General features: G+C 56.2%; 1 protein-coding gene across 8 annotated transcripts; it reads right to left on the bottom strand.

Moving 5' to 3' along the window:
- Positions 1–1,902: 1,902 nt before the first annotated feature.
- CDK18 (cyclin dependent kinase 18) lies at positions 1,903–23,685 on the bottom strand. Of its 8 annotated transcripts, none has more exons than XM_077157558.1 (17): positions 18,672–19,684; positions 17,323–17,413; positions 10,858–11,008; positions 10,512–10,651; positions 9,856–9,981; positions 9,023–9,079; positions 8,081–8,195; positions 7,795–7,889; positions 7,558–7,620; positions 6,836–6,959; positions 6,608–6,728; positions 5,762–5,859; positions 5,428–5,533; positions 5,259–5,301; positions 4,322–4,412; positions 3,928–3,982; positions 1,903–3,313 (listed from the first exon to the last, which is right to left on the bottom strand). In XM_077157558.1, the coding sequence occupies exons 3-17, from the start codon at positions 10,985–10,987 to the stop codon at positions 3,010–3,012; spliced, it is 1,668 nt and encodes a 555-aa protein (XP_077013673.1). In that variant the 5' UTR covers positions 10,988–11,008; positions 17,323–17,413; positions 18,672–19,684; the 3' UTR covers positions 1,903–3,009. The 8 variants fall into 8 exon arrangements, with proteins under 8 accessions (XP_077013673.1, XP_077013674.1, XP_077013676.1 ...); XM_077157559.1 differs by lacking the exon at positions 17,323–17,413 and adding an exon at positions 14,248–14,423; XM_077157561.1 differs by lacking the exons at positions 17,323–17,413; positions 18,672–19,684 and adding an exon at positions 22,647–23,685.
- Positions 23,686–26,973: the final 3,288 nt, after the last annotated feature.

Here is a 26,973-nt window from a genome sequence, read left to right as displayed (position 1 = left end):
GATTACTTTCCAGAAACCTACAACCTCTAGATGGATTCCTAGGTCAGATAAGTTCTGAAACCCAGAGGGGCTAGTCTCTCTAGAACATCAACTAGTTCCATCCCACCATCCTATATCACTGACAGCCCTTTCCAACATGAAAAAGTTAGAATGGGCATAACCCAAACACCCCTAAAGATTGGGAGAAGGATCAAAGGAGAAAGTGGAGTTATAATAGAGAAGATAAGATTTAACAAATGAGTCTGATGTCTGATTCGTTATATTGATATTTCTTTTAGTCTCCAGTGTCTTGGAGCAGCTAGAAGGAGAAACCTAAAATTGTGGAACTGTAACCCATACCAAACTCTGAAATCTGTTCTATAATTAATTGTTGTGGTGTGCTTTGAAATGTCTTGCTTTTTGTATACATGTTATTTTTCACAATAAAAAATAGAGAAAGAAAGAGCAGTAAAAAGATAATGACACTTAAATGCAATACAAGATCCTGGATAGGATCTAATAATGGAGGCAAAAAGGCTCAAAAAGACACCACTGTGACATGAAAAGCTGGAATATAGACTGTAAGCTTTTTATCAATGGTAAATTTCTTGAACTTCCTAACTTCACATAAGGTGGCTTCATAAGCGAAGAGTGTTGAAGGAGCCTGAAGGATACAGCCTACTCTCAGGCAAATGGACAGATTGATGGAGATAGAATGATATGGCCAAGGAGGGGAAATGTTGAAATTGGTGGACGGGTATGGGTATTTTGGCAGGTGTGGGGTACATGCGAGTGTTCTCTCTATAGGGTTTGTATTATTTTTGCAACTATCTATAAGTCTGAAATTACTTCAAGAAGTAAATGTTTAAAGAAAGAATAAAAACAAAAGAGAAAACCAAGGGCTGGGGTAGTGGACAGACCTGGAATTCTAATTTGCTGTGTGACCCTGGGGAAGCCACTTACTCACTGGGAGCCTCATTTTCCTCATCTGCAAAGTGGGGAGAAACGGGGCGACCGTGAGGATTAAACGAGACGATGCTCCTAAGGCCATGCCTGGCACACAGGAGGGGGCTTAGTAAACGTCAGCCTGAAAGGCATGACTCTGAGTGCCACCTCTGTGACTCCTGCTGTCTCCCCTCCCACCAGTACTCTTGGCTTGTCCGAGTTATGGTCCTAAAGTTTGGTGCGAGGTTTAGTCTGGCGGGGTGCTGGAGGGCGGGTGGGCCCCTTACTTCCTGTAAGGCCTTGGAGGCCATCACCCAACTTCTCAACATTGGCTCCAAGGGCGGGAAGCAGCCACGCCCTCATATGTGTCAGCAAATGGGAAGTTGTTAAGGCCAGAAACGAGGCCACTGGACAGGCAGGGGCCAGGAGACACAGCTTGGGGCGGGGCATTCTCAGGGTGGGCAGAACTGAAAAACGGAGCCGAGAACTCTGGGAGAAGTGAGTTGTGTACAGAAGAAAGGCCGGAGGTGGTCTGGGGAGCAGGAGGGGGAGGATTCAAGGTTTGCAGGAGACAACGCTGGGCCAGGGCTACAGTGAGCCTTGTAAGCCAGGTTGGCTGCCTTGGCCTTGGCCTCCCCCCACCCCAACCCCCACACTGGCCCCTCCCCCCGGGACCTCCCTCCCTCCCATTTGGGTAGGGGGAGCGCTGGGGCCAGCAGCGGCATGCCAGACCCCAGACCCTTCCGCAGGACTCCTCTGGGCTCTTCTGGTCAGCCCCACGGCGCAGGCAGCAACCTGGGCCAGGACACAGGACGCAGACCCTGAGCCCCCGCCAACTCCGCTCCGCCTGGCCCCACGGCCCCCTCCCCCATTGGCGGCTCCAGACCCATTCACCGCAGGCTCTGAACTCAGGAGCATCCAGATCTATCAGAGGAGGGGGCAGGGCAGCCAGGGTGGGTTCCAGAGACACACACAAAATTAACTCTCTCTTCACTTTATATATAAGCCAGCCCCACCCATGCTCTACAGGCCTCAGAAATGCCTTGGGTCCTCCGTCTTTGGCATCGATCTGTCAAAATCAGCTTTTCTGCAAGACTGCTCGCTCCTATCTGTACAACATGAATTAAATATATTATCTGTCTTTGTGCCGAGTCATAGGACGTTCGCGGTACAGTGGAGGAGTGGAGGGAGGCTTTCTCCAGGGGGAAAAGCGGGGCAGCGGTTGGGGAGCTCGGAGACCTCCAGGGCTTCTCCTCACGCTGGCCAGGGGTTGCTGAGGGGGTGCCTTCTCTAGGGGGCTCAGCCCCTCCAACTCCTGGCACCCTGGGGCTGGACTCTCAGGATCAGAGTCTGCTCCCAGCCCACCTTTCTCCACCTGAGACACCGGTGTTCACTGCCCCTCAGGGAGGCCTGGGGCCTGGGGAGGCTGTGGTGGGACCAGGTGCAGCAAGGACAGGGCCCACCTGGGAAGGAAGGGGCCGGGGAGGCTGTGCCAGCCCCGAAGAGCTGATGCCAGCTTGGCACGGGGGTCAGGGTGACCCCGCCTATCTGGGTGCCGTTGCCAGGCCCCTGACCCAAGGGAGCTTATCAGAGCTCGGGGTGATAAGTGGGATCGCTCTGGGGGAGGGGTGCACAGGGAGGAGCTTGGGTCGCAGCTCCAAGGGCAGCGAGTCCTCTACCACCTGCCACTTTAAGGCAATTCCATTCAGAATGGTAAAATGGTGTGGGGGCTGGGGGAGGAGAGCGGGAGCACAGCTGGCAGTCCCAGGCTCCTCTGGGCCCAGCAGGGCAGGGGTCAGCATCCCGTCAAGTCTGTGGGCATACAGGTGAAGAGAGGGCCAGGGGACACGGGCCAGGGGCGGCGAGAAGAGGTGGCCCCGGGGACACAGGCCCCTCAGGTGAGGGACGGGCTTTGGCACACATGTTGGCAGCCAGCATTCCAGGATCCCCAAGGAGGTGCTAGGTCCTTTCCTGCTCTCTTAGAGGAAGAAGATGAAAGATGGTGGCTCTGAGGAGCCTGAAGGGGGCTGTGTCAAACCACCAAGGCAGGCCGCGAGGGGGGTGCCCACGCCCAGGGCAGGGCCCTCAGCCTGGCACTGGGGCTCCCCTGTCCGCGCGGGTCCCACGCCGCGCCCAAGCACTCCGGGGTAGGCATCGGCCTGAGGGCAGGTGATGGTGCAGACCACCGGGGAGGTGTGTGGGAAGCAAAGGGAGGAAACAGCCATGGCCAGCAGGGCTACCAGCTGCCTTCCAGACACTTTCCTGAGTCCTCAGAGGGCGGTGCAGGCCCGTCCGACCCGCGGTTCGCCTGGCATCACCACTCGGCCCTGGGCCGCAGCCGGGAGGGCCACAGCTCAGAAGATGCTCTGCCGCCGGCTCTTCCCTCGACCTGGAGGACAGAAGGGGAGGAGGTGGGACTGAAGGAGGAGGTGGGCCACAGGGTGCCCGGGATCAGGAGGACATGCATGAGCTAGGGCTGTGGCCTGGAGCCGACCCATCCTGGGTTCGGAGCCCCTCTCTGCGACTCACTGTGTGAAATGGTGACAACCTCACAGAGCCTTGCTTTCATTGCGTGAAATGGGGAACTCTGATGGAACCCACTTCGAAAGGGTGTTATAAGGATAGGAAACACTTGCCACGGGCAATCTGCTGTTCTAGAGACAAGGGAGGCTGTTTAGAGGGCTCAGGCTTTGCAGAGAGAGAATACACCATGGGAGTGGGCGCCCCCATCCGGCCTGTCAGGTGCAGGCTTTATCTGCAGTGGGGGCTGAGGACGGGGAGATGGGAGAAGAAGTCTGGCAGGAGGGAGGTAAACCAGAGCTTCCTTACTCCTCGAGGGCCCCCATCACAGGAGGGGACTGCTGGGCCCCACCTCTGGGGATCCCTCTGCTCCTTGAAAGGGCATCCCCACAGGGGGCCGGGCCCCCAGAAACCCCAGGAGGGGTGGTCTGCCGCTGCCTCCTCTAATAGGGGAGGGAGGGTGGGAGGGGGACAAGCCCCTACCTGGCTGCTGAAAGGTCAAGCCCCGGTAGCCCAGGTCCTTCTGGAGCTGAATCTCCTTCAGGGAGAAGATGGAGGCAGCTAGGGTGAGGGCAGGAGAGAGGTAGGGAGAAAGCTGGGTGGGGCTGGCCCCGCGCTGGAAGCTGCTGCTCGCCTGCCCGCTGAGCACATGCAGCTGGGGGCAGCCTCTTCAGGCAGGACCGGCCCAGGGAAACCTTTCTGGGCTTTTCAGGCCAGCGTCTTAGATCCAGACTCCAGCCTCCCTGTCTATAAATGCAAACCCGAGGAGGGGAGGGTGAGGCTGCTCAGCTGGACCCAGGGGCTCTGGCCTCTTTTTCCTAGCTCTATTGCCCAAGCCTGCTGCCCCCTTCCTCCCCGGCCTCCACAGCTCACTTACTGTCTTCAAGCTGGTGCACGTGTTCTCCCAGTGTCCGGAAGTAGGGGTGGCTCAGGGCTGCCTCTGCTGACAGACGGCTCTTGGATTCATACTGAAAGACACAGGGTGGGCTACTGGGCCCTGGCTGAGGGGGACTTGCAGGCCCATCTGGGCAGTGCCACTCCTATGCTAAACTGATGGCCAAGATGGGAGGGTCCTGAGATAACCCGAGAAGCTGCTGGGGTCAGCCACTGGCCACCCCCGCCTCCTACCTATGACCAGGCAGTCTCAGGGCCCACACTCCCAGGCCTTCAACTCTTAAGAGAGAGCCAGAAATGGAACTTCAGGAGAATGGTCTACTCTTGGGATGGAAATTCAGATGTGAAAGTGGCCATGATGATGGCATAATTTCAATACTATTAATATAAAATATATGCTATTATAATATATATTAATGTATAATATCTAACACTAACAACTGCCTTTTATGACTTCAAAAAGGTGGCACACTAAATCTGTTCCATGACCTCAATTTATCCTCACAAAAATTTTATAAAATATGCATTATTAATTCCATGTTTTTTTGGGGGGGTGCATGGTCCGGGAATCAAACCCGGGTCTCCTACATGGAAGGTGGGCATTCTACCACTGAACCACCCGTGCAGCCTAATTCCATCTTATGATGGGGGAAACCAAGTCATGGAAGGTATCTGACTAGCCCATAGCTACACCATCGGTAAACAGGTTTGAACCGGGGTTTGAGTTGAGAGAGAGCTGACTTCGAAGTCTGGAGCCCAGCACTCTCTTGGGCCTTACTGATGAGAGAGAGAAGCAGGGATGTTGCAAGTTTTAGGGGCATGAGAGCCACGTAAGTTGGGGCATAGGGCCCAGGGAGGGGTCTGGGAGCTTCAGCTCTTGCTGGCTGCCCTCCCCCGGGGCCCTGGGGGAGGACACTCACCAGGAGGAGGCTGGTGAGGAGGTGGATGCCGTCAGTATCCAACCTGCAAGAGGAGGGAGCTGACAGGCCTTGCCTGTGTGGGGCTGGGGGAAGGTGGGGTGTATCCCCCCCAATACAGGAAGAGCCAGGGCTGGGAGTTGGAGGGACAGTGTGGGGAAGAAGGGGCTACCTGGGAGCGTGGCTGATGAGCGGCTGGGGGGGATACCGGGGGAAGTTGTAGGCTTGGAATTCAGAGATGGCCGTCACGCCTGGCCATGTGGCTTCTGTAGGGGTCCCTGAGGAGGGAGAGGAAGTGGGGAGAGCATGGGTGAGGGGTCAGGGCCCTGGCCGACTTGGAGGGGTTGCAATGTGGGAGACGGGAGCAGAGAATGGCCAAGGGTACAGGGGTCCCCACCCAATTCAAAGATGGCCAGAGCCACTCTTGCCTGTCCCTTTACGGGCCTGGGCTGGACAGAGGTCTGGCGCCCCCTTGTGGTGGAGGCAGGGAGCGGCAGGGGACTGACCCAGGAGGCGGAAGATGAGGTGCAGCTCCTCCTTCACTGTGGAGCCCGGGAAGAGGGGTCTCCCGGTGGCCATCTCGTAGTGGATGCAGCCTACACCCCTGCGGGCAGCAGTGGCAGGGACGCTGTCAGACTCAGTCTCCTTGCGCCCACCCTTCCTGGGGCTGCACCCCTAGGGTAGCAACAGTGCCCTTCTAGGGGTGGCCGGGAGGTGGGGGTGGGGGTAGGACCCCGGGGTGAGGGCACTGGCTGCTCCCGGCAGAGCACGGCCCCCGCCCCCTGCAGGGGCCCTGGGCTCTGGGAAGCCCTGCCCTCTCCCCATCCACTCTCAGATCTGAGTCTGTAAGGCCAGCACCTGTGTGGCCGTCCAAACAGTGCTGTCCTAAACTGTGTAGCCCAACTGGAAGAGAACTGTACATAAATTAGGCACAGTAGCTCTTCATTCGAAACCCGTGTTTGAGCTTTAACATTGGACTGATTTTTCATCCTACACCAAGCAGCCCACATGCTAATTTTGACATAAAAGCATTGTATCCCTTCCTAACCTTTCTGCAGAATTGATGCTCTGGAAAGATGCCTCATATTTACTGCAGGGCCCCCTACAACCCTCTGTTGACCCTGCCCCTGCCCCCCCTCTGGGGGACATTCCAGAAGCCCAGCCTTGGAGGTGTGCCTAGTCAGGAGAACCCCAACCCACGTCAGACTTAAGTTTTAAACATGCAGTTCAGCAGGATACCACATGGTTATGGTCAAAGGAGGAGAGGTGACTCTTCCCAGAGGCCCACGGGGTAGCAGAAGGGCGCTGGGGGGACACAGACCCCTCCCCCCGCCCCTACGGCACCCACTCACCACATGTCGATGGGGGTGGAGTACTCTGTGGAGCCCAGCAGCACGTCGGGGGGCCGGTACCACAGGGTCACCACCTCGTTGGAGTAGGTCTTTGTGGGTACTGACTTGGCCCGGGCCAGTCCTAGGACAGATGTGCCCACAGGTGCCTCCAGACCGACCACCGTGAACCGCCCCTCTACACCCACATTCCGGGGAGACTGTGCACCCCCATGGGGTCAGAGCCCTCACCAAAGTCGGCCAACTTCAGCTCGCCCTTCTCGTTGATGAGCAGGTTCTGAGGTTTCAGGTCCCGGTGCAGGATCTTACGGCGGTGGCAGTAGGCGAGGCCCCGAAGCAGCTGGAACATGAAAATCTGGGAGAATGGGGAAGAGGAACGTGAGTCCTGGGAGGTGGGGGCGTGTCCCCTCTGGGATCGGGGAGGGTGTGAAGTCAGTGCAGAAGCCACCTGGTTCCCTGCCCACCCTGCAGGCCCAGGCCCCCACCCCCACCCCCGAGAGTTCCAGGCCCAGGTGAGGGCACTGGGCGAGCTCTGCAGCCAGGGAGCTGTGGCGGAGGCAGTCTGGAAGCCTGCCCACGTGAGGAGCATGTGCTCGATTCTCTAATAAACACCGGAAACATCATTCTTCCCTCTGCACCTCCCTGGCAGCCTCCTTTCATTCCGGCAGGTAGCTCATGAGGCATGTGCAACAGAGATAGAGGTGGGGAAGGTTTACACCAGCAGCGCAAGGTGGCAGGGGGTGTGCAGGTGTGTGTGTGGGTGCTGCGTGCAGCACAGCTGGCACCCACTACACGGCAGTGGCCCTGCCTTCCCTCCTATGCTTAGAGTACGAGCAGTCACAGCAACTGGGGGCTGGGAGGTGAGAGGGGGTTCCCGTGTTGGGCTTCAGGCCGGTGGATGCCAAGATGGGTGGGGCCCAGAGGGCGCAGGTCCGTGGCACGGAGGCCCTCACCTTGACGTTGTGCATGCTCATGAGGCTGCCGCAGTGGTCCAGGTACTGCTTTAGGTCACTGTCCTGGAACACAGAGCCGGCTCAGTTCCACCCACCCGGAACCCTGGGCAGAAGTGCAGACAACCTGAGGGGGGGAAGCCCGTCCCCACCCGTCCCCACCCGTCGAGCTTCTGAGAACCCGACTCCGGAAGAGGCCTGGGCCCTCCCCGAGAAGCCACCGACCCCAGCCCAACTCACCAGGTACTCGAACACCAGGGTGAGGGAGCGCTCCGTGTGGATGAGGTCGTGCAAGGTCACGATGTTGGCGTGCTTCAGGTTCCTCAGCAGAGACACTGTGGGCAGACGGGGCCCGGCGCCTCACACCTCTCGTCCTGGGATCTGCCCCAGGAGTCCTACTTCACCAGCGGCTCTCATTCCCGGGCCCCCGCGGGGGCTCAGGCCCAGGAACCCCTCCTCCCCAGTGCGCAGGGCAGGATGTTCCCAGAAGGCCCCCGGGCGGGGCGCAGGGCCCCAGGACGCGTACCCTCTCGGATGGCAGTGCAGGGCGCCCCCTCCTCGTGCTCCAGCCGGATCTCCTTCAAGGCCACCAGGTTCTCCGTCAGTTTGCTGCGCCCCTTGAAGACTGTGGCATACGTGCCCTGGGAAGGGGGACCCCCACGGTGTCGGACACAGTCAGGGCCCACCCTCCGCTGTCCGGTGCCGTCCCCCGCTCTGTGCCTGTGCGCGGGCTGTGACTTCAGCCTGAGCACCTACCCTCTAAAGATTCTATCTTTCCTCCAAAGCCCACTTCCTCTGTGAAACAGACCCCAGGCTCTCCACGGCCACCATGGATTGCTCCTTCCTCCGAGCCCCCAGCTCTAACACCAGCTCTGCTCTTCCTTATATTATGCTGAGGTTTCCATGTCGGCCCCTCTATAGGTTCCCAATGGGAGAGGGCTGCGCCCCCTCCCCTCCATACCTCCCTGCCCCCTGCCGGCCTCCAACACAAAGCCTGACTCAGCGGGCACAGTAACTGCAGACGGCTGTGCAGTGCCGCTAAGGGCTGCACACAAACTTACTTAACCCCCCAGCACCCTGTGAGTACAGCAGTTTTGATCTCCATTTGATAGAGGAAAAACCTGAGGGCCCAGAGAAAGGTCACGCGACTGGTCCAAGGCCACAGAGACAGTAAATGGTGGCACAGGGATTTGAACCCAGATACGAAGTACTTGCAGGTGGTAAAAAAAAAAAAAAGTCTGGATTCGGCCCAGAACCCAGGATGGCTGCACCCTCGCACCCGGGTCCCAGCCCTGGGTTTGCCTCCACAGCCTCCGGAGGCCGGGCCAGACTGCGCGGTGCCAAGGGCGCACCTCCCACAGGCCAGGGGCCGCCAGTGGGAGATGAGGGGGGCCGGGAAAGGCCGTGTGCCTCCTCCCAGCCGTTCTGCCCGGCTGCCCCGAGAAGACCACCAAAGCCGGCCTCTTACCTCCCCCAGCTTGTCCAGTTTCACGTAGGTTTCCAGCTTCCCGAAGCCAATGTCTGACTGAGGGGAAGATGGAGGGCCCTGTCAGGAAGGCTCCAGCAGCAACCCTGCTCCCCTCCTCCAGCCCGGGAAGGAAGGAATGGGTCCCCACCACGAGGACAGAGCAGCCCAGGCTAGCAGGGGAAGGCAGCCACAAGTCCTTCTCCTCCTCCCTTTATCCCTGTGCTAAATGAAGGCGCTCCTGGGAGAGGGAGTTTAAGCCCCTCCCAACCCTGAGTTTCTTCCTCCAATGACAGCTGAGGGTGGCGACGCAGAGCTGTAGCTCCAGGGACAGCTGTACACCTGCCTGTCTGTCTGTCTTCCCCAGCATACAAGCTCCTCCAGGCAGGCACTGTGTCTTTTTCTCCATCGTATCTTCTGTCTGGTTCAGAACCCACCTCCCCAGCAGTCTCTCTCATGGGCACAGTTCCTCTAGCTCAGTAGTACCCAGCCCTCAGCAATACAGATTCCTGGGCCCCCCACCCAGAGAGCTGGATTCTGTAGGTATCTGGAGTGAGGCCCAGAAGTCTGTGTTTATAAGGTGCTCCCAGGCAGATGTGACAGGCAGCCAGGACTGGGACGTGCATACCAGCTGGTGCACACTGATCTTACCCCGGGAAGACCCTGGGGGCCGGAGGTCCTGGAGCTCAGCCATCTAGGGCATGGGTGGCGAGCTAGGAGGTCGGCCAGTTGGAATCGACTGTGGCCAGCAGGTGGCGCCAGAGACCAGAGCCCTCAGTGTCCATGCTGGGGAGAGGGTGTCCCACCCTGGTGGCCCCTGACCCTCTGGGACTCACCAGGGAAGCACGGCGAGACATGCGGCTGAGCGGCTTGGGCAGGTCTGGGTTCTCTAGCTGTAGCTTCTGCAGGAACTCTTGCGGCAGGCGGATGTCCATGGGCAGAGAGAGCCTCTTGCTGATGTCCTACAGTGGCCAGGATGAGACGGGGTCACAGCGCTTGCTCCTAGGTGGCTTGGACTGTGGGGCCCTTGCCTCCCACCCAGGGCCTGCTTTTCCCTGCAGGGGAACCATAGCAGGGCCAGGACTCAGGCTGGGACCCAGGCTCACAGCTGCTTCACAGATGTGCCTCAGGGGCTGCCGGGTGGGCCCGGGGATGTCCCCTCCCGTCTCCAGGCCTCAGCATCCCCTCCATTAAATGAGTTTCCTGTGGTTCTGTAAACATACTTTTCATATACCTGGGCACATGCATATGGGTAATAAAAATAATAGTGACCGTCAAGTAGTCAAGTCCTTGCAATGTGCCAGGAATGTTCTAAGCACTTGGCAGATATTAACTCATTCTGTCCTCATGATGAGAAAACTAGTACACAAAGGTTAGTCACTTGCTCAAGGTCACAAAGCTAGTCAATGTCAGAGCTGGGATTTGAACCATGACGTTTGGCTCCAAGGCAACTCCCCTCACGTGCGCCCGTGGCAGGGCGGAGGCCCCTCACCTCCATGGAGAAGCGGCGCTGGCCGTGCCTCCGGTACAGCAGGCTGGGGGACGACTGCCCGGGGTCCTCCCTGCTCTCGGTTGGGGAGAAGGCGCTGGACTCGGGCTGCGGGTCTCTGCCAAGAGGACCGAGCTGCAGGCCTGCGAGGGAGAGGCATCAGCTCCCCTCCCTGCTTCTCTGCCCCCGAGGGCGGGGGGATTCCGCTCCCCCACTTCCATCCTTCCCCCTCAGCCGCCAGGAGCCCCTGAAGGGAGAGTGGTGGCGGCACCATCAGGACAGCGAGGAGGGCAGGAGGCGCTTCTGGAGAAGGCCGGGGACAGAGAGGCGGCCTGGGGCGACCCCTCACCCTCATTCCGTTGGTTGTGGAGCTGGTTGAACTGCTCAGTGAACTCAGCCAAGGATTCCTCGATGGTCTCGGTGCGAGGTACCGACAAGGAGAAACGGCGCTTGAAGTTCTTCATCTTGTTCATTATCATCAGGGACCAGGCTGCTGGGTCCTAAGGTGGGAGACGTGGGAGCAGGTGAGAACGAGGCTCTCCGCACAGTGGGAGCGCAGGGCGTGGGTCTCTTGTCTTCCCACTGAGCTGGGGACATAGAAGGCAGAGGCGCCATGGTCCTCCCTGCCGGGGCCGGGATGGCGTCTCCACCTGATGCTGAGCTCCCTGAGGCTGGGCCCTGACTCTCTTCCTTCCCCCAAAGCTCTGCCCTATGGGCGCCCTTCCTCTGGGAGGTATCTGCAGTATCCATTAGCCGGTACAGCACCAGGGTGCACAGGCGAAGAAGTTGGCCTTCTAGCTGCTGGGGATCCAGAAAGCTCTGGGCTGGGGTGGCAGGGAGGCTCCCGAACAGAATGGCTTACTGGTGCTGTAAGCTGAATAGCAGCCCAGTCTGCACCCTCAAAACACAACCTGCTCCAAACCCCACTGCGCACTGACACTGAGATCTGAAGGGCCCCTCTTCGGCTTGTCCTGGTACCAGGAGACAGGAAAAGAGAGGAAAGGGATGAGAGAGGGAAGTGTGGGTCTGAGCTGGCCCTGCCCCATCACCTCTCCAGCTAAAATAAGGGAGGTCAGAAGGTCAATTGAAGGTCTCCGGGGAAACACAGAGGTTTGCTGGAAACAGAGGGGGCCCCAGGGAAAGGGAGGCTGAGCCCCGCAGGCCCCTCCCACTGCAGAGCCCCGCCAGCAGCACTCGTCCCCTTGCAGGCCATGAAGGAGAACAGCTCCTCTTCCCTCTGCCCGGGGGCGCACTCTGCTGGCCTCCTAATGAGACTTGTGCCACTGCTTCTTTCCGCAGACCCTCCCTTCTTCCTCTCGCCATGAAAACCTAGAGCTGGACTGCCCCGTCTCCTCTGCCCTCCATGGTTTCATAAGCGCCCACTGCAGACACCCGCCTCCTCATGCTCTGCTTATACCTCCCTCAAAGGTAGCGGGCCTGAACGGAGAGGCAGAGCCCCCACGCCCACCTGCCAGAAAAGAACCAGGAACCAGTCCTGTGATGGGAAGGGGCCACCCGGGACCCCCTCCCAGCTTTTGCCCACGCACCAGGCACAGCCCACTCCCGGAGGATGCTTTCAATCCTGCCACTGGCCAGCATCTCGTTGCCAAGGCAACGAGGCCCCTCCTGGATCCTCCTGATTTAAGGGATTATGGGTCAGTAATATGTTTGCTTTGCTTAATGTTCATATGAGTCTGTCCTCAGCCAGCCTGGGGAGGGGCCCTCCCTGGGCCTGGAGGCTACTGGCTGCTCCCTAACGCAGCTAAGTTATGGCCCTCTGGCCCCCTAGAGCCCAGAGTAGGGGAAGGGTCAGTGGGTCATCCTTAGGGTCATCTAATCTAATGCCGCTCAGATGAGAGGCCCTCTATCCGCACTGCCAGCCGAGCCCCAGCTGGCAGGGGGCCCTGTTATCGCACTCGGTTCAGCTCAGCAAACATGGGTTGGGCACCTACCATGTGCCTGGCATTGTGTTAGCCACACACAATGAGATGGCCCTGCTGTATAGATCAATTATTTTCAAAGTTAGTTGAATATCAGAATCACCAGGGAGTATTGTAAAATAATGATAATAATAAAAATTCCAAAAATCAGACTCTGAATGGCACCTGGCAAACTGTATTTTAAAAAGCATTCTGACTGATTTGGACATGGAACCAGGTGGGGAAGCATCTGAGGCCCAGGTAGGATGGCAACCTGCCCAGGTTTCCAGATTGCTAGTGCCAACCTGGGGAATCCTCAGGGCTGGGGAGGGGGCAGGAGGGTGGGGGGCATGCCCAGCGGAGCAGAGGGGAAGAAAACGTCTCTGCTTTGGAAACAGGCACATCTATGCTGCACTGACGGGTGCCCCGGGCTTGGTTATGGTCACTCTGTAGGCAGGGCTGGAGGGGGCAGGGCTGGAGGGCGCAGCAGGGAGGGAGGCGCTTGGCTCCCGGGAGACCCGAGCTCTGCCCAGCAGGGACCAGCCACGCCCCCTTCTAAAAACAGGGCTTCCCCCGTAAAGCTGTCGGGCAGTCTGGGATTTATAGGATGGCGGGTTGAGTTTGTGGCTCAGGAATCTACCAGAAGCCACCATAAATCTCACACCCTGGCTTTCGCCTGTGGGGTAGGGGAAAGGCAAACTCTTTATAAATCTTCCAGGAGGGAGGGCCCCATTTCTGGGAGACAAAGGAGAACCAGTAACGATCGCTTCTGCTCTCCCCACGGATTCCAGTTCCTTTAGGAGTGAGGAGCCACCAGCTTATGCCTGAGATGGGCTGGAGGGTGGGACGGGAAGCCAGAGGGAGGGTAAAACTGGTTGCAGCTGACCACAGAGGAATGTGGAGTCAGGAGATGCAGGAGGGATGGGGCTCCCCTGCCTCCAGGAACAGATCAGGAGGAAGTGGCTGTCATGGTAGCAGGAAGGATGGAGGTCAGATGTAGGGATGGACTTCCCCATGGGTGCAGGGGAGCAGGCAGCTGGGGGTGGTGACCACAGGGAGTGGACGCCTCGCTCCACTGGGGACAATCAGGCATTGAACCCGGCAGGGTCTTGGGTGTGACAGGGCAGACTGGGCAGTGAATGGTCTGTTGTTCCCTAGCTCAAGACACAGGGTGCCTTCTGTCACTTTTCCCTTGGGAGAGTCAGCTCCTCAGATTTAGGGGTCGCGGGGGGAAGGGAGACAGGAAAGAGCCCTGTCACCTTGGTGCTGTCTGCCCCTCACCCCCAACTGGGAACAGAAGGGCTCAGTGTGACCCAGGCTGAAGCCAGTTCAGGGTCGGGCACAGTTCGGCCTTTGTCCCCCGGCCAGGAACCATCTGGGGCTGTCCTCGTGCCACTGGTGCCAGGGGGAGAGGGAGATGGGCGCCCAGGGATGCTGGGCTGGTCAGGGCCCTGGGTGGGGGCCTGGTGAAGAAGCAGAGGCTGCCTCGGGAGCTGGGGTCGAGGCAGGCACTCCTACCTGCTCTCCTCCCGCCCAGGCCGGCCGGCGTTGAGCTCTTGCCCCACCTCCCCTCACTTCCTCCTGGGCACATACCAGCCGGCCCAGCGCTTCCTGCTGGTGCCAGAGAAGCGGGTGGCCCAGAAGAGGGAGGAGGAGCCAGACCAGGAGGCCTGCAGGAGACCAAGCCCTGCCTGGAGGCCGCTGTGCATCCAGCTGTGCTCCGGAGTGAAAGGGCCAGAAAGGGGAGACGCGCACAGACCCTCTGTTCCACTCCCTCCCCTTTCCCAGGAGGGCCCTGCGGCTTCCAGCGGGGAACTGACTTGCTCAGAATCGCGCAGCAATTTCCTGGCTGTTGCCCAGTAGCCGCCACATCGCTCCCTTCTTCTCCGGACTGGAACCCTCTTCACTCCTGCCCCTTCCTGTTGCTTGGGGCGATGAGCCCTGTTTTTTCCTCCAGGTCTCCTCCCCTCCTGGGCTGCTTTCCTTCACCCCTCTGCTGAATTAAAAGCCAGACAAACCCAGGTTCGAATTCTGGTGCTCCCACTAACAGATGTGTGCTCTTAATTAAGTTATATGATCTCTCCTAGGCTTGGTTTTGTTCATTTAATAATTATTTATTGAACACTTACAATACACCAGGCACTGTTTTAGGCCCTGAAAGTTCACTGGTAAATGAAACTGACATCAGTCCCTGCCCTTCTGGTGCTTGCGTTCTGATAAAAGGGAGGTAACAGACAACGAGCACGATAAATCCATAAAATATACAGGATGTTTGATAGTGATAAGCACAATGGACGAAAGTAAAGCAGGAAAGAGGGATGGGGTGCGAGAGGTGGGGTGTTGTGATTTTAAGTGATCAAGAAGGCCTGTCTGAGAGGGTGACATCTGTGGAAAGATCCCAAGTAGGTGAGGGAGCTAGTCATGCGGAACCTGGGGAAAGCAGGTGCAAAGGTCCTGAGGCAGAAGTGAATCTGGTGAGTTCCAGAAATAGCAAGAAGTTAGCATGGCTGCAGAGGAGGTCAGAGGGGAACAGAGAGCCACACTGGGTGGGGCCTTGTGGGATACCAGAGGGTTTGAACAGAGGAGTCACATGATCCCATTTGGGTTTCAATAGCTCACTCCAGGTGCTGTGCTGAGAATGGACTGGATATGTTAAAGGGGAGAAGGCTCCAGCCGGGAGGCTACGGCAGTGATCCAGGGAGAGAGGGCAGTGGCTGGACCCAGAGTGGGCCCAGGGGGGTGGGGAGAGTGAGAAGTAGGTAGTTTCTATATTACTTCAAAGGCGGAGTCAAAGGGATTGTGTGTGTGTGTGTGTGTGAGGAAGGAGACAAGACTGACTCTCAAAGAACAAAGGAATATCAATAATGCAGGGTGTTGAAAATAGATGGTAATTAATATTTTAAAACTTTAACTTGTATGTGAGACTAAAGCAAAAAACATTTATTTGGTACAAAACTTATATTTCGACTAGTGCATTTTCCAATATAACTTATGTGGACAGCTTAACTGAACACCATAAGTACATGGAACCTTAAGTAGGGAATGAGATTTTGTAGGTTTGTCCAGAGTGATGCCTCGATAAATCCCAGAGGATTGGAACAGGGAATAAAAAAGTATTTGCACAGTCCCCTTGGGGGAATGATGAGAAAGGGGGAAAATTCAACTTCCCGAGTGGAGAATTCTTGATATTCTCACAAGCAGTGGGGACAACAAAAGCAATAGGCTGAGCCCTCAATCTTGAGGTTGTTTATATGAATTCAATCCCACAAAGGATAGGTCAAGCCTACTTAAAATTAGGCCTAAGAGTCACCCCCAAGAGAACCTCTTTTGTTGCTCAGATGTGGCCTCTCTCTCTCTCAGTCAACACAACAAGCATACTACCCTCCCCCTCTCTATGTGGGATGTGACTCCCAGGGGTGTGGACCTTCCTGGCAACATGGGACAGAAATCCTAGAATGAGCTGGGACTCAGCGCTAAGGGATTGAGAAAACCTTCCTAACTGAAAGGGGGAAGAGAGAAATGAGACAAAATAAAGTATCAATGGCTTAGAGATTCCAAACAGAGTTGAGAGGTTATCCTGGAGGTTATTCTTATGCATTAAATAGATACCACCTTTTTCGTTAAGGTGTAACAGAGAGGCTGTAGGGAACTGCCTGAAAATATAGAGCTGTGTTCCAGTAGCCATGTTTCTTGAAGATGATTGTATAATGATATAACTTTTGTAATGTGACTGTGTGATTATGAAAACCTTGTGTCTTATGCTTCTTTTATCTACCTTATGGACAGATGAGTAAAACATACGGATTAAAATTAAATAAATAATAGGGGGAACACATGTAAAATAAATATAGTAGATTGAAATGCTAGTGATCAATGAAAGGGAGGGGTAAGGGGTATGGTATGTATGAATTTTTTTCTGTTTTCTTATTTCTTTTTCTGAATTGATGCAAATGTTCTAAGAAATGATCATGATGATGAATATACAACTATGTGATGAAAAAAGTATGTTCATCAAAAGTATGTAAAGAAAAAAAAAGAAATAGATTACCTGTAATTATATCATCTGAGGCCACGTTACTTATTATCCTTAAACCTGCCCATCTTTTAATTCTATAAAACTATCAGAATTACTGCAGTTTGGGGAGACAGATTTGGGGGCTGAGAGGTCATCTGATCTCCTGCTTCATGTCTTACCAATAAGCTCTTTCTTCTCTTTGGAAAAAAAAAAAAAAAGACTCTCAAGATTTTTAGCCTGAGCAACTGGAAGGCCATTCGTGGAGATGAGGAATGCTGGGGGTGGAGGTTTAGGGGAGCAGATCAGGAGTTGGTTTTGAGCAGGTGGTTTGCAATGTCCCATGGACATCTGAGTAGAGACACTGAATGAGAAAACATGATACGCGCTGACCCGATAGAGGTTAGTTCTCTCCTCTCTTTTTCTTCTCTAGAGCACCTGCTCAAACGTATATGCCAGAAAAGAGTCCCCATATAAACTTCATCGAGGGTATCCCTCGCCAACTTCCTTTTGGTGCATAAGGTGCTTTGAGACCCCTGGATGGAAGCAGGGCGCGTGGGCCTTTTCAGAGAACTACCAGACTGGGAGGGAAAGACCAGGGAGGCAGCATCGCCCCCACTTATTGTACCCTCCACCAACACGAGAATGGCCTGGTGCAATTCAGCAAGATGTAGAGTGGGACCAGCGCAGGGCGGGGACCTGTCTTCCCACTCATCACCGGTCCCAGCAGGCTCTGCAGAGCAGGCCAGGCCGGCCCCAAGGGCCCAGCTCAGGTGGAGCGAGGGCAGAGGCTCAGCATGCTCCACCCTACCCCCGGGACAACCCCTTCCTGGGCCCAAGCCCAACACCTGCCCTGGGGCTGGAATGCCTGGGAGACCCTGACCTTGCGGCCCTGGAGGCGGAGAAGGAGGCTTGGCAGAGCATCCAGGGTATCTGAGAAGCAGCCTCCATCATAGACCAGTTCTGACTGGACACTGGTGGGGAAGGAGGCAGGGGGTCAGTTTCACTTCTTAACCTTCAGGGAACCAGGTTTTGAGTTGTCTCTGAGCAAATCCTTGAGCGACAACCCCTTGCCTTCCCACTGAGCAAATGCACCCTTCAACATTTGGTACCTGCCTTCCTCTCTGGCTCCGCCTCTCTCCTCTCCCCACCACTGGCTCTGCTTCAGGCACCACCCCCTGCGTGCTACTCAGGTCTCGTGGGCCTTTGAGCGCTTCCCCGACCCCCAGGCCTGTCGGGCATCCCTCTGCCATGACGGCACATTCAGGACCCCCAAAACCTAGCAGAGAAGGTGTTGACCTGTCACCCCCCTCCCTCTGGGATCTCTGATCCCCATTCCCGGTGCTGGCCCAATCTACACCAGGCCTGTCTGTCTCACAAACACGTATGAGCACCTACTGTGTTCTCAGCACAGACCATGTGCTGGCTCTAAGTCCTTGTTTCCGTTTTGATTTTTTCCCCCCTTTTCGACCTCAGTCTCTCTGGGCCAGGCAGAGGGCTTGAAGGATATAAACCTCCAGTTGCCCACTTTCTGAAGCCCAAAGGTTCTGCCCTTCAGTCTTAAAGGCTGGCCACCAGCCAGGATCCTTATGACACCCTCTGCCTCCCTTCCTCTCCCTGTCCCCCCAGACCCCTTGGCCACTCGGCCATTTGGGGCCTTTGGGCAAGCTTCGAAAGAACTGGAGACCAAGGCTGCCCAGGTGTGCATGCGCCACGAGCTGAGACGGGAGGCACCACCGCCTCCCAGGGTCACTTAGCCTGCAGCGGGTCAGAGCCGATACCATCTCTTCCTTCACCCTTTCGCTGACCCTGCACTGCATATTGGGAAGCTGTAGTTTTCCCCAGCCCGTGAGAGACCTCAGGGGAAGCCAGTCACCCTTTGGCTGCCTGGTCCAACCCTCTGGCTATGGCTGCAGCAGAAGCAAAAGCTCCGGAGCCCTCATCCCTGACCTTTCTCCCTGCCCTGGCTCCGGCCTGGATGGGAGGGGCTGCGAATCTGAGGCCATGAGGGCAGCCAGAACCAAGGAGGACATCGCAGGCCTCAGTCGCCCTCTCAGTGAACAGACGGTCTGGGCAGGGACACAGCACAGGGGAGACCCCCACAACCTCTGCATGGAACCCAGAAAGCAGGTGGGAAAGGCCTGCTGGGGGCAGAGGGACAAATGTGCAGGATGCCCGGTTGGGAGGCTGGTGGCTGGGGCTCGGGGTCTCCCTAGCTCTGGACAAACTCACTATTGTCCCTGTAGTGTCCGACTCTGGCCACAAACATCCTACAGCGAGGGCCACATGCTGTCTAGCCCAGGGCTCTAAAATTGCCTGACGTTTGATGTCACAGAAGACATTCCGTGTCCTAGCCCCCCGCTGCTGGCCCTAACCTTCCAAGCTGCTCCCTGACGAAGCCACTTCCTGTCTAAAACCCTTCAGGGCTAACCCTGCCCTCAGGAACAGTCCAAACTCCAGGGCCCAGCGGACCGGGCCTGCGTTCCCATCTCTGCCTCATTCGTGAGTCCAGGCTCTCTCGCCCCAGTTGCACCAAACACACTTGGTGTTCCCAGCTAATCGTGTCCACACCCCACGGCTCTGCACACACACGTCTGTTTGGTCGCGGACGCCCTTCCTCATTTCTCTCTTCGTGAAATTGCTTCAAAACTCAACTCCAGTGCTGCTTCCCCTGGGAAGCTGTGCCTGGCCACACCGCCTTCCTCTAGGTAAAATTAGTTACTTCCTCCTTGTTGCTTCCATAGCAGCCTGTGTACACTCCTAACTGGACTGTGAATCGTCAGGACAAAAATAGTATCTTAATCATTTCTGTTTCCCTAGTGCCTTAAATAGAGTAAGGAACCTACCAGGAGCTCAGTGAGTGTTTGCGGAATGAAGGAATAAATGACGGACTTAGACTATCCATCTATCCACTTGGTCATAATTACTTGTTGAAGCCTCTTTCCTCTATCATGTCATATTGTTATATGAACATTAGGCCCCTCGAGGACAAAGATTAAATCTTAGTCACCTTTACATCTGCAGGACACATTCTCTGAGTATAATAAAAGCTAGTTTCCTCCCTTTTACTTTCAGGTAGGCCAGGGACCTGTTTCTACCCTTCTCTTCCCCTCCTCAGGCCAGCTCCGCTCGTACTAGTTCGGACTTGAGCACAAGGGGGGCTGGTTTTACTCTTGCCCTCTCTCTCGGCATTCTAGAGCAAGCCCGGGCTGTCCAGTCCGCCAGCCCTGGACTCACGAGGACATCTTTCCTCTTCAGTTCTCTTGGGTCTCAGAGAGAGAGAACCAAAAGAGAGGGGTCGGTGCAAAAGGCAAGGGGGGTAGGGGCTAGGAGACAGCCAGCAGACGGCTCAGCCGGGGCTCTGCACCTAGGCTCAGGGAATGCAGGCCCACAGATCATCTCCCGGGATTTTCCTTCTGACACTTTTTGGGGACCCGGTTAAGGCTGGTCTGCAATCAAGAGGCTGTGGGCTTCTGGGTGATGAGATGGGACAAGGAGCCTTTCTGTCAACTCTGGCTGGCCATCTGAACATCCCAGACCAGGGGCAGGAGCCAGGGGCCAGGGGCCAGTGCAGGTGAGGCCCCCACCTCACAACCTGCCTTCCAGATAAGCCCTCCCCACCCTCCCAGGGAGAGGAGATCCTTCCTGGCTGCTTTTAACTGCCCCTGTTAAAGACCCTCAAGGAAGGTCCCTCACCTGCCTGGCTCAGTGTTATCAAAACCTCCAAATCTGGAAGCCCTGATGTCTTACTTAAATACCAAAGGAAACAGCCTGTGTCTATTTCCTCTCCATTTGCTTTAGGGCAGATGACGGTACCCAACATCTTTATACAATCAGTAGAAGAAAGAAAGAGCATCATGTTCACCCACCCTTGAGTCTTCCTTCCTCCAGAGGGATACAACACCGTTCTCTCGGTGGCCTGTCACGGGATCTTTATTAGTGTCCTGTGGTTTTCTCCCCGTGCCCAACTTTAGCAATGGAACTGAAGGGGCCTTTAAGCCCTGCGCATCCCTGGGGACTTTCCGGTCTTATGATCCAGAGGGGAGGAGGGGAGCATTTCCCAGCATCTCAAGATCATATGCCTATTTATACTCCATTCTCAGCCCCCACACCCACCAGTTTGGCCCACACTGCCCCAGGCCCTCATTCTGACATCCGCTTTCCTCCTTTCCATCTGAGCGATAAATCTAAGAGAGCAGCTACGCGTCACCCCCAAAGCCAACTCCAGCCAACTCCAGCAGGCCCCAGGCTCTGGTCAGCTAGATTTCCCTATCCGTGGAGTACCTTGGCCTGGATGGCCCTCTGGCACCTCCCTGCCTCTTCTCCAGCTATTCCAGCCCTCTCTGCCTCCAAACCCCCCTCAGAAAAGCCTCTGAAGGTCTCAGAGTTGCTCAACTGCTCTCAAATTGTCCCCTGGGTCAGGGCCACCCATGCAGCCAGAGCTCAGGCCCCTCGCAGGAGGAACTGGCTTATTCCAGTCACGTGGTCATTTCACAGGCACCTGCCCCATGGCAAGGCCTCCGCCTCATACTCCCCTCTCTGGCCTCCTTGTCCTTCTCCTACTTCTTTCTCCCTGCAGGGCCTTGTGAACTCGCCTTCTCTGTCTGTCCCCTGTCTCGTGGGCCTCTTGGCCCTTTGCTCTTCCCCATCTACACACTTTTCCTGGGTAACCTCATCCTCACCCCTGGGAAACCACCACCCACAGGCTCACGCCCCCCAGATCCACAGCCCTGGCCTCCCCCAGCCCCCCGAGCCTGGGCCTAGAGACAGTCCTGGAGACAGCAAACAGCTTGACCGAGATGCACTTCCAGGTGAACAGGGCACGTGCATGCAACTGGCAAAAGTTGTATTTGTGATATATATACACGCCGCGTCACATACAAACAACATACAACCCAGGACAGAAGTCAAACATTCACAGCAGCTACATGTGGGTGGTGGGATTACGGGCAACTTCAATGTCTTCCTTTTGCATATGTGCATTTTCTAGGCTTTTTCATCATGAACATAGACTGCTCATGTAATAAGAAAACATTAACACTTGTTTTTAAATGAAAAGGAAGTACCTTTATATTGCTATTCCAGAACTGTTTAGAGTGAGGCTTAGGGAGAACCATGATTATCTTGAATGGGGGTCAGTAAACTTTTTCTGCAAAGGGCCAGATGGTAAAAACTACAGGCTCTGCAGGCCACACAGTTTCTGTCACAACCTCTCAATTCTGCCAAAGTGGCACAGACAGCCACAGACAACACGTAGACGAGTGAGCATGACGGCCTCCTAAGAGGACTTTACACTAAAATTTTAATTTTATATAATTTTTAAGTCTCACGAAATATTCTTCTTTTGATTTTTTTTTTAAATGCTCAAAACATATAAAAGCCATTCTTAACTCATGGGCCATACAAAAACACGTGGTAGGTTGAATTTGGCCACACGCCATGATTTGCCAAACCCTGCCCTTGAGCATTCAATATCAGTGTGGTGGTTTGGAGCCAGCATCCACTTCTTTGGAAGGTACTCCTTCTCTGCTCTCAGACTGAGGGTGAGGCCTTCTAGGGTTTCCTTGCACGTGTGAATTGTGGCAAGGACTAGGTATACGAGCCTCAGCTGGGGAAGCCCCTGCAAGTTTGAGGAGCAGAAGGTTTGAGTGCCTTCTGGAATCTCAGAGCACAGCTCACCTTGTTAGCAGGGCTGGAAAAAGTTGGTACTGTAAACCAGCAGTCCTGGCTGGGGCTTTAGAAATCCCTTGGTCTGTGCCCTCAATTTTCAGGTGATGATGTGAAGACTTAGTGACCTACCCAAGGCCACCCAGATTGATAGGGGAGACGTGAGATTAAACTGAAGGCTTGTGACTTTAAATACAATGTCCTTTCTGCACCCCTGGGGCCACGAGTGATGGCAAGGGTTGCACTGCAAGGGCCTATCCAGAGATGGCATTCCCTCCACTGGGCACCATTGCCAGGGAAGTCAGCAGCCGCTCATGGGCCACCTTGCATAGGAAGAAGATGTGGCATGTGGCACTGCACAGAATGTGGTGACCAGTCCAGCCTGGGGTGGGAGTGCCGGCTTGGTTCTATGCCAGCAGCAGGGAGGGGCTGTGACCCCTCTGCTAGCCTCACCCTGCTCCCTGCTGGGAGAGTAGGTCTGGGCCCCCAGCATAGCTTACATGATGGACACTGTCCACCAGCACAGCGTCTTCCACCTACCTGCTTCCAGGCGGTGGGTTCTGCCAGGACATAGGGAAGGACAGCTTTGTCCCCCACAGGGCCTGGTCACCTAGCAATGGGCTCCTTTTCTGGGTGGCAGGGGACCAGAGGAGAGAAGATGCCCTGGTTCCTGAGGGAGGAAAAGACAGGCTTCTTTAGGGGAGAAAAGGTGTGTGGAGCTTTTCTGGAACTTCCCAAGGAGATGATAAATGGAGAGGGCATGAGGGAGGGTGGAGACGTTTTAAAAATAGAGCCCCCTTTCCAATTTGGGACCTAAGACGTGGTTTTTACAGAAAAATACTGGGCAGAGGCCAGGGTACTGAGGCCTGCCAGATGTAGCACACTGATTCCATTTGCCCTCATTGGTAATGCTGTTAGGTCAGACCAAAAGCTAGAGGTATCGCGAACATTCTCCCACTTGGGTCCTCTCAACCACACGTGGTAATGCTACTATTCTTTCCATTTCACAAAGCAGGAAACTGAAAGTAGGATGAGCAAATTACTCCACCTAAAGTAACCAGTTACTAAGTAGCAACGGCAGGATTTGAACTGACCCTAAAGTCCATCAATTACCTCCACCTATGGTGGAAAAGAGACGCATACTAGGCACATCAGTAATGAATGAATGCATCAACACATCAGTAATGAATGAATGCATCAACCAGCCCTATTGGGTCACCTTGTCTATACCCAATCCCTCCGCCAGGGGAGATGTTACTTAACGTCAGGGGGTGAGGGGTGGCATGGTTGGCAGGGGGCGGGGACCCGTCATCAAGAGTTCTAGGAAGGAGGCTCTCACCACTGTCTCTTTGAAAGTTCTGGCCAATGTTTCCCAGACCAGGGTGCCCTCACCTCGATCTCACCAGAGATACTCATGCTGCCAGGGAGTTTCAAGACCCCTTCCAGGTCAAAGCCAAACCACGCAATGTCCTTATCCCCCATCCCTCCCCATTTTCCTCAGACAGAAGCATGGAGATTTCAGGAACATATGGGTTCTCCTTCAGACAGCAGGGCTGGCTTAGATGCACCTACACTTTTCCCTCTTCCTGCTCTGCTGCTGTGCCCCTGGCCCGCTCCGCCAGCCCCAGCCACCAGCTCTGCAGCAATCCCGAGGCCCCAGACCCTCCACCTGAGCTGCCCTGGGTTCTGCGGGCACACGTGTGTGTGCATGCATGCAGCTGTGCTGGCCAGGACAAGCCTCACCGTGGTCTGTTCCCACCTCCTGGAGATGGGAAAGAGCCCATTCAGCAGCTGATGCCTACAGAGTGAAGGCGAAGGGTCCAGGGTGGAGGGAAGGGGCACGACAGGACACAGAGTCAGGAGAGAGAAATGTGACTCGTTCCCAAAGAGGTGAAGCTAACCAGGTGGGTCTGGATCCAGGCCAGCCACTCCCTCATGGTCACAGAGCAGAGGAGGGACCTCAGACCGGGCAGAGGGTCTTTTACTCCCGGGGAAGGAGGCCTGCCCGAGGCTCCTCAGAGCAGGAGGCTGTGGATTCGTCAGGCCCCAGTGCTTGCCTCACTCACATGCTGGAAACTAGAGGGCAGAGCCCACCAGGTCACGATTCCTGGTCCCCTCCTGGCAGGTTCTATCCTCCCTGGTCCTCTTTCACACGGCTCCCCCTTACCCTGGAAGAGCAGGTTGAGGGCTGAGCCTAACATGGGAGAAAAACCAGCCTCTGTCTCTCCCCCAGAACTGGGCACTGTACAATGGCCAGGGAAATCCCTTTTAAATAGCCACCACCACCACTATAGCTTCTGGCTACTTAGCATCTGCCATGTGCCAGTTTGGTCTGTGCTGGTGCTAGAGTCCAACAAGATCCCGGGTTTTCTCTTCCCTTGGGGTCTCAAGTTCAGTTAAGGAAGAGGGAATCATGGGAGGGGGCAAGTGGAGGTGCTGCTGACATACAGGGTGGCCCCAGAAAGGCGAGCCCCAGGTGGAGCTGAGAGGAGCCAAGCCAGGCTCTGCCCTACACTGTAGGGCCCGTTGCCCCGCACACAGGGAGGCCCAAGTAGTCAGAGAACCAAGGCTGCGTCTGTAGGAGGAACAAATGCAGCCTTAAAGGCCGGATGGAGAGGCTGCTAAGACAGGCAGGGTGATCCCATGAGATCTCAGATTAGCAACCCACTTTTTTTCTCAGATCTGGTGCCCTCTTTCCTGTGACCCACGGAGAAGTCTGGCTCTGCCTGGCACAGGACAAAGGGAGCTTCATTACTCAGAGCACGGGCCCCCTTCATTCTCCCAAGGAGTGATGCAGAACTAGAGAATCCCAGAGCAGGCCAGGATCACCCCGGATTGAGCTGGGATAGAGAGCAGGGGCTTGGGGTCACGTGGAGAAGGGCTGGACCTCGCTTCTGTGCGACCTCGGAAAGGCTGATCTCTGAGTCTCAGTCTCCTTACTTGTAAAGTAAGGGTAATAATATGTACTCTAAAAGTTGTTGTGACACTTACGGTGTTTAGTATGCAGTAGGTAATCAATAAATGGTAGCCACTGAGACATGCAGAGAGCAGATAAAACTCATTGAAATATACTCTGGCTTCTGGAAACGCCAGGATATTTGGGAAGAATGAACAGGGAGAATCCTAGGATCCTAATGGTCAGTGAAGTCCCAACACCCCCAGAGGCGATGGAGTTGTCAGCCCTACAGGCTCATCGGCTGCACAGAAGGTGGCTGGCCTGGGGCAGGGTAACCCTGAGACAGGGGCTTTCCTGTGGCAAAGTGACCTTCTGCAGAACGCCTTTAGGATGCCGACCTCCACCCCGCAGCCAGCGTTGCTTGGGGATGGTGCCTGGCCTTCCCTAGCTCCACCGCAAAGCCAGGCTAAATAAGGATGATTTCTGCAGGCCCGCTGCCAGCCAGCCAGCCGACTGTCTTCCTCGAAGATTCTGCTCTCTCAGGCCAGTGTCCAGGAACGTGGCAGCGGCTTGACACAGGAGGGGCAAGCAGTGTCAGTGAGTCCCAGGGCCCAGGCTGCAGGTGGGGGTGAGGGCAAGACAGCGGAAGCCGGGGGACAAGGTTCTGGGGAGCTGACCCCCACCCCTCACAACCCTAACTCGTCTACCTCTGCTGCCAGGAAGGGGCTCAGACAGAATTAGAAAGAGGCCACAGGTGCCTAGGAAGGTGTTGACAACTGCCCCCCCACCCCCACCCCCAGCACAGAAAAATCAGTTACCGTCTCCACAGCCTGACTCCTACCAGAAGCCTAGGGACAGTTCCAGGGAACACCCCCCCACCCCCACCCCAACAAAACAAAATAGGGAGACAACGAGGCCTCCAGCCATACCCGATTTCAGATTTCTAATGGTCTCCCCCAAGATAGTAAGAGCAGAGTCCTCAAGCCACGTTTCTTTAGTCCTTGCGTGACCCCCAACCCACCCCCACCTTCCCACCACAGTAGTAACCCCTTGTCTACCGCTGCTGGGCTGGGGCCGATCAGGGACTGCCCCTTTGGTCTTCCCGAGGGGGCACAGTGAAAAGGCAGCACGCTCCACAGGCCTGTCCCTCCTCCTCCCCACTCCCCGTCCCCGTCCCCCCAGGTCTGGGACCAGCAGGGATTTATGCGCCCTCCCCATTCATCCCAGGGCTCTGCCCCCCACCCCCCACACACTCCTAAGCCCCTCCAAGGCGGCTACCTGCCCCCACACTCCTGGGACCTCTCTTTCCCGAGCCTCCTGACCCTTGCCCTTCCCAGAAGGAAAAGCTCTTACATAGCGCCTGGTTTGAGGACTCGGTGGAGAACTTTGCTTTGTAGGATTTGGGCGGGAGCCCGGGGGCCAAAACGGGGTCCTAAATGCAGACTCCCTGGGGAGAGGGGGGTGGATCTGAGAATGAAAAACAGCTCTCCCTCCCTCTCTCCTAAGCACCTGGAACTTGGGAGTGTCCTTTTACGGGGCGTCGCCCACCCCGTCACACACGCGCGACCTGCGATCTCGGGATCTCCCACGTCCCTCCGGTATTTCCCTCCAACCCCTCGCCCCAGGGCGAAAGCAGAACTGCGCCTTTAAGAAGCTGTCCGCTTACCTTCTCTCGTTCACACGGCGCCGCGGAGCCCCCTCCTCCTCCGACCTCCCTGCCCCTTCCCGGGCGAGCCCCCCGCAGAGCCAGCCGGACACACGGCGCAGCCCGCGGGACTCACCGCGCGTGTCCTGGGGGCCGCGGCGCGCCGGCTCCCGCCCACGACGGCAGGGGCGCAGCCAGACTGGGCGCCGTACCCTGCGCCCTGCGCCCTGCCGAGGTCCCTGCCCGCGCTCGGGGCTGCTTCCCCTGCTCCAGAAAGGTGAGCGGCTCCCCAGAGAAGCTGCAACCTGAGCTAGAGGAGGAGGAGG

This window comes from Tamandua tetradactyla, chromosome 4, assembly GCF_023851605.1.
Source record: "Tamandua tetradactyla isolate mTamTet1 chromosome 4, mTamTet1.pri, whole genome shotgun sequence".
NCBI classification, from domain to species: Eukaryota; Metazoa; Chordata; class Mammalia; order Pilosa; family Myrmecophagidae; genus Tamandua; species Tamandua tetradactyla.
This window is presented reverse-complemented; position numbering and strand designations above follow the sequence as displayed.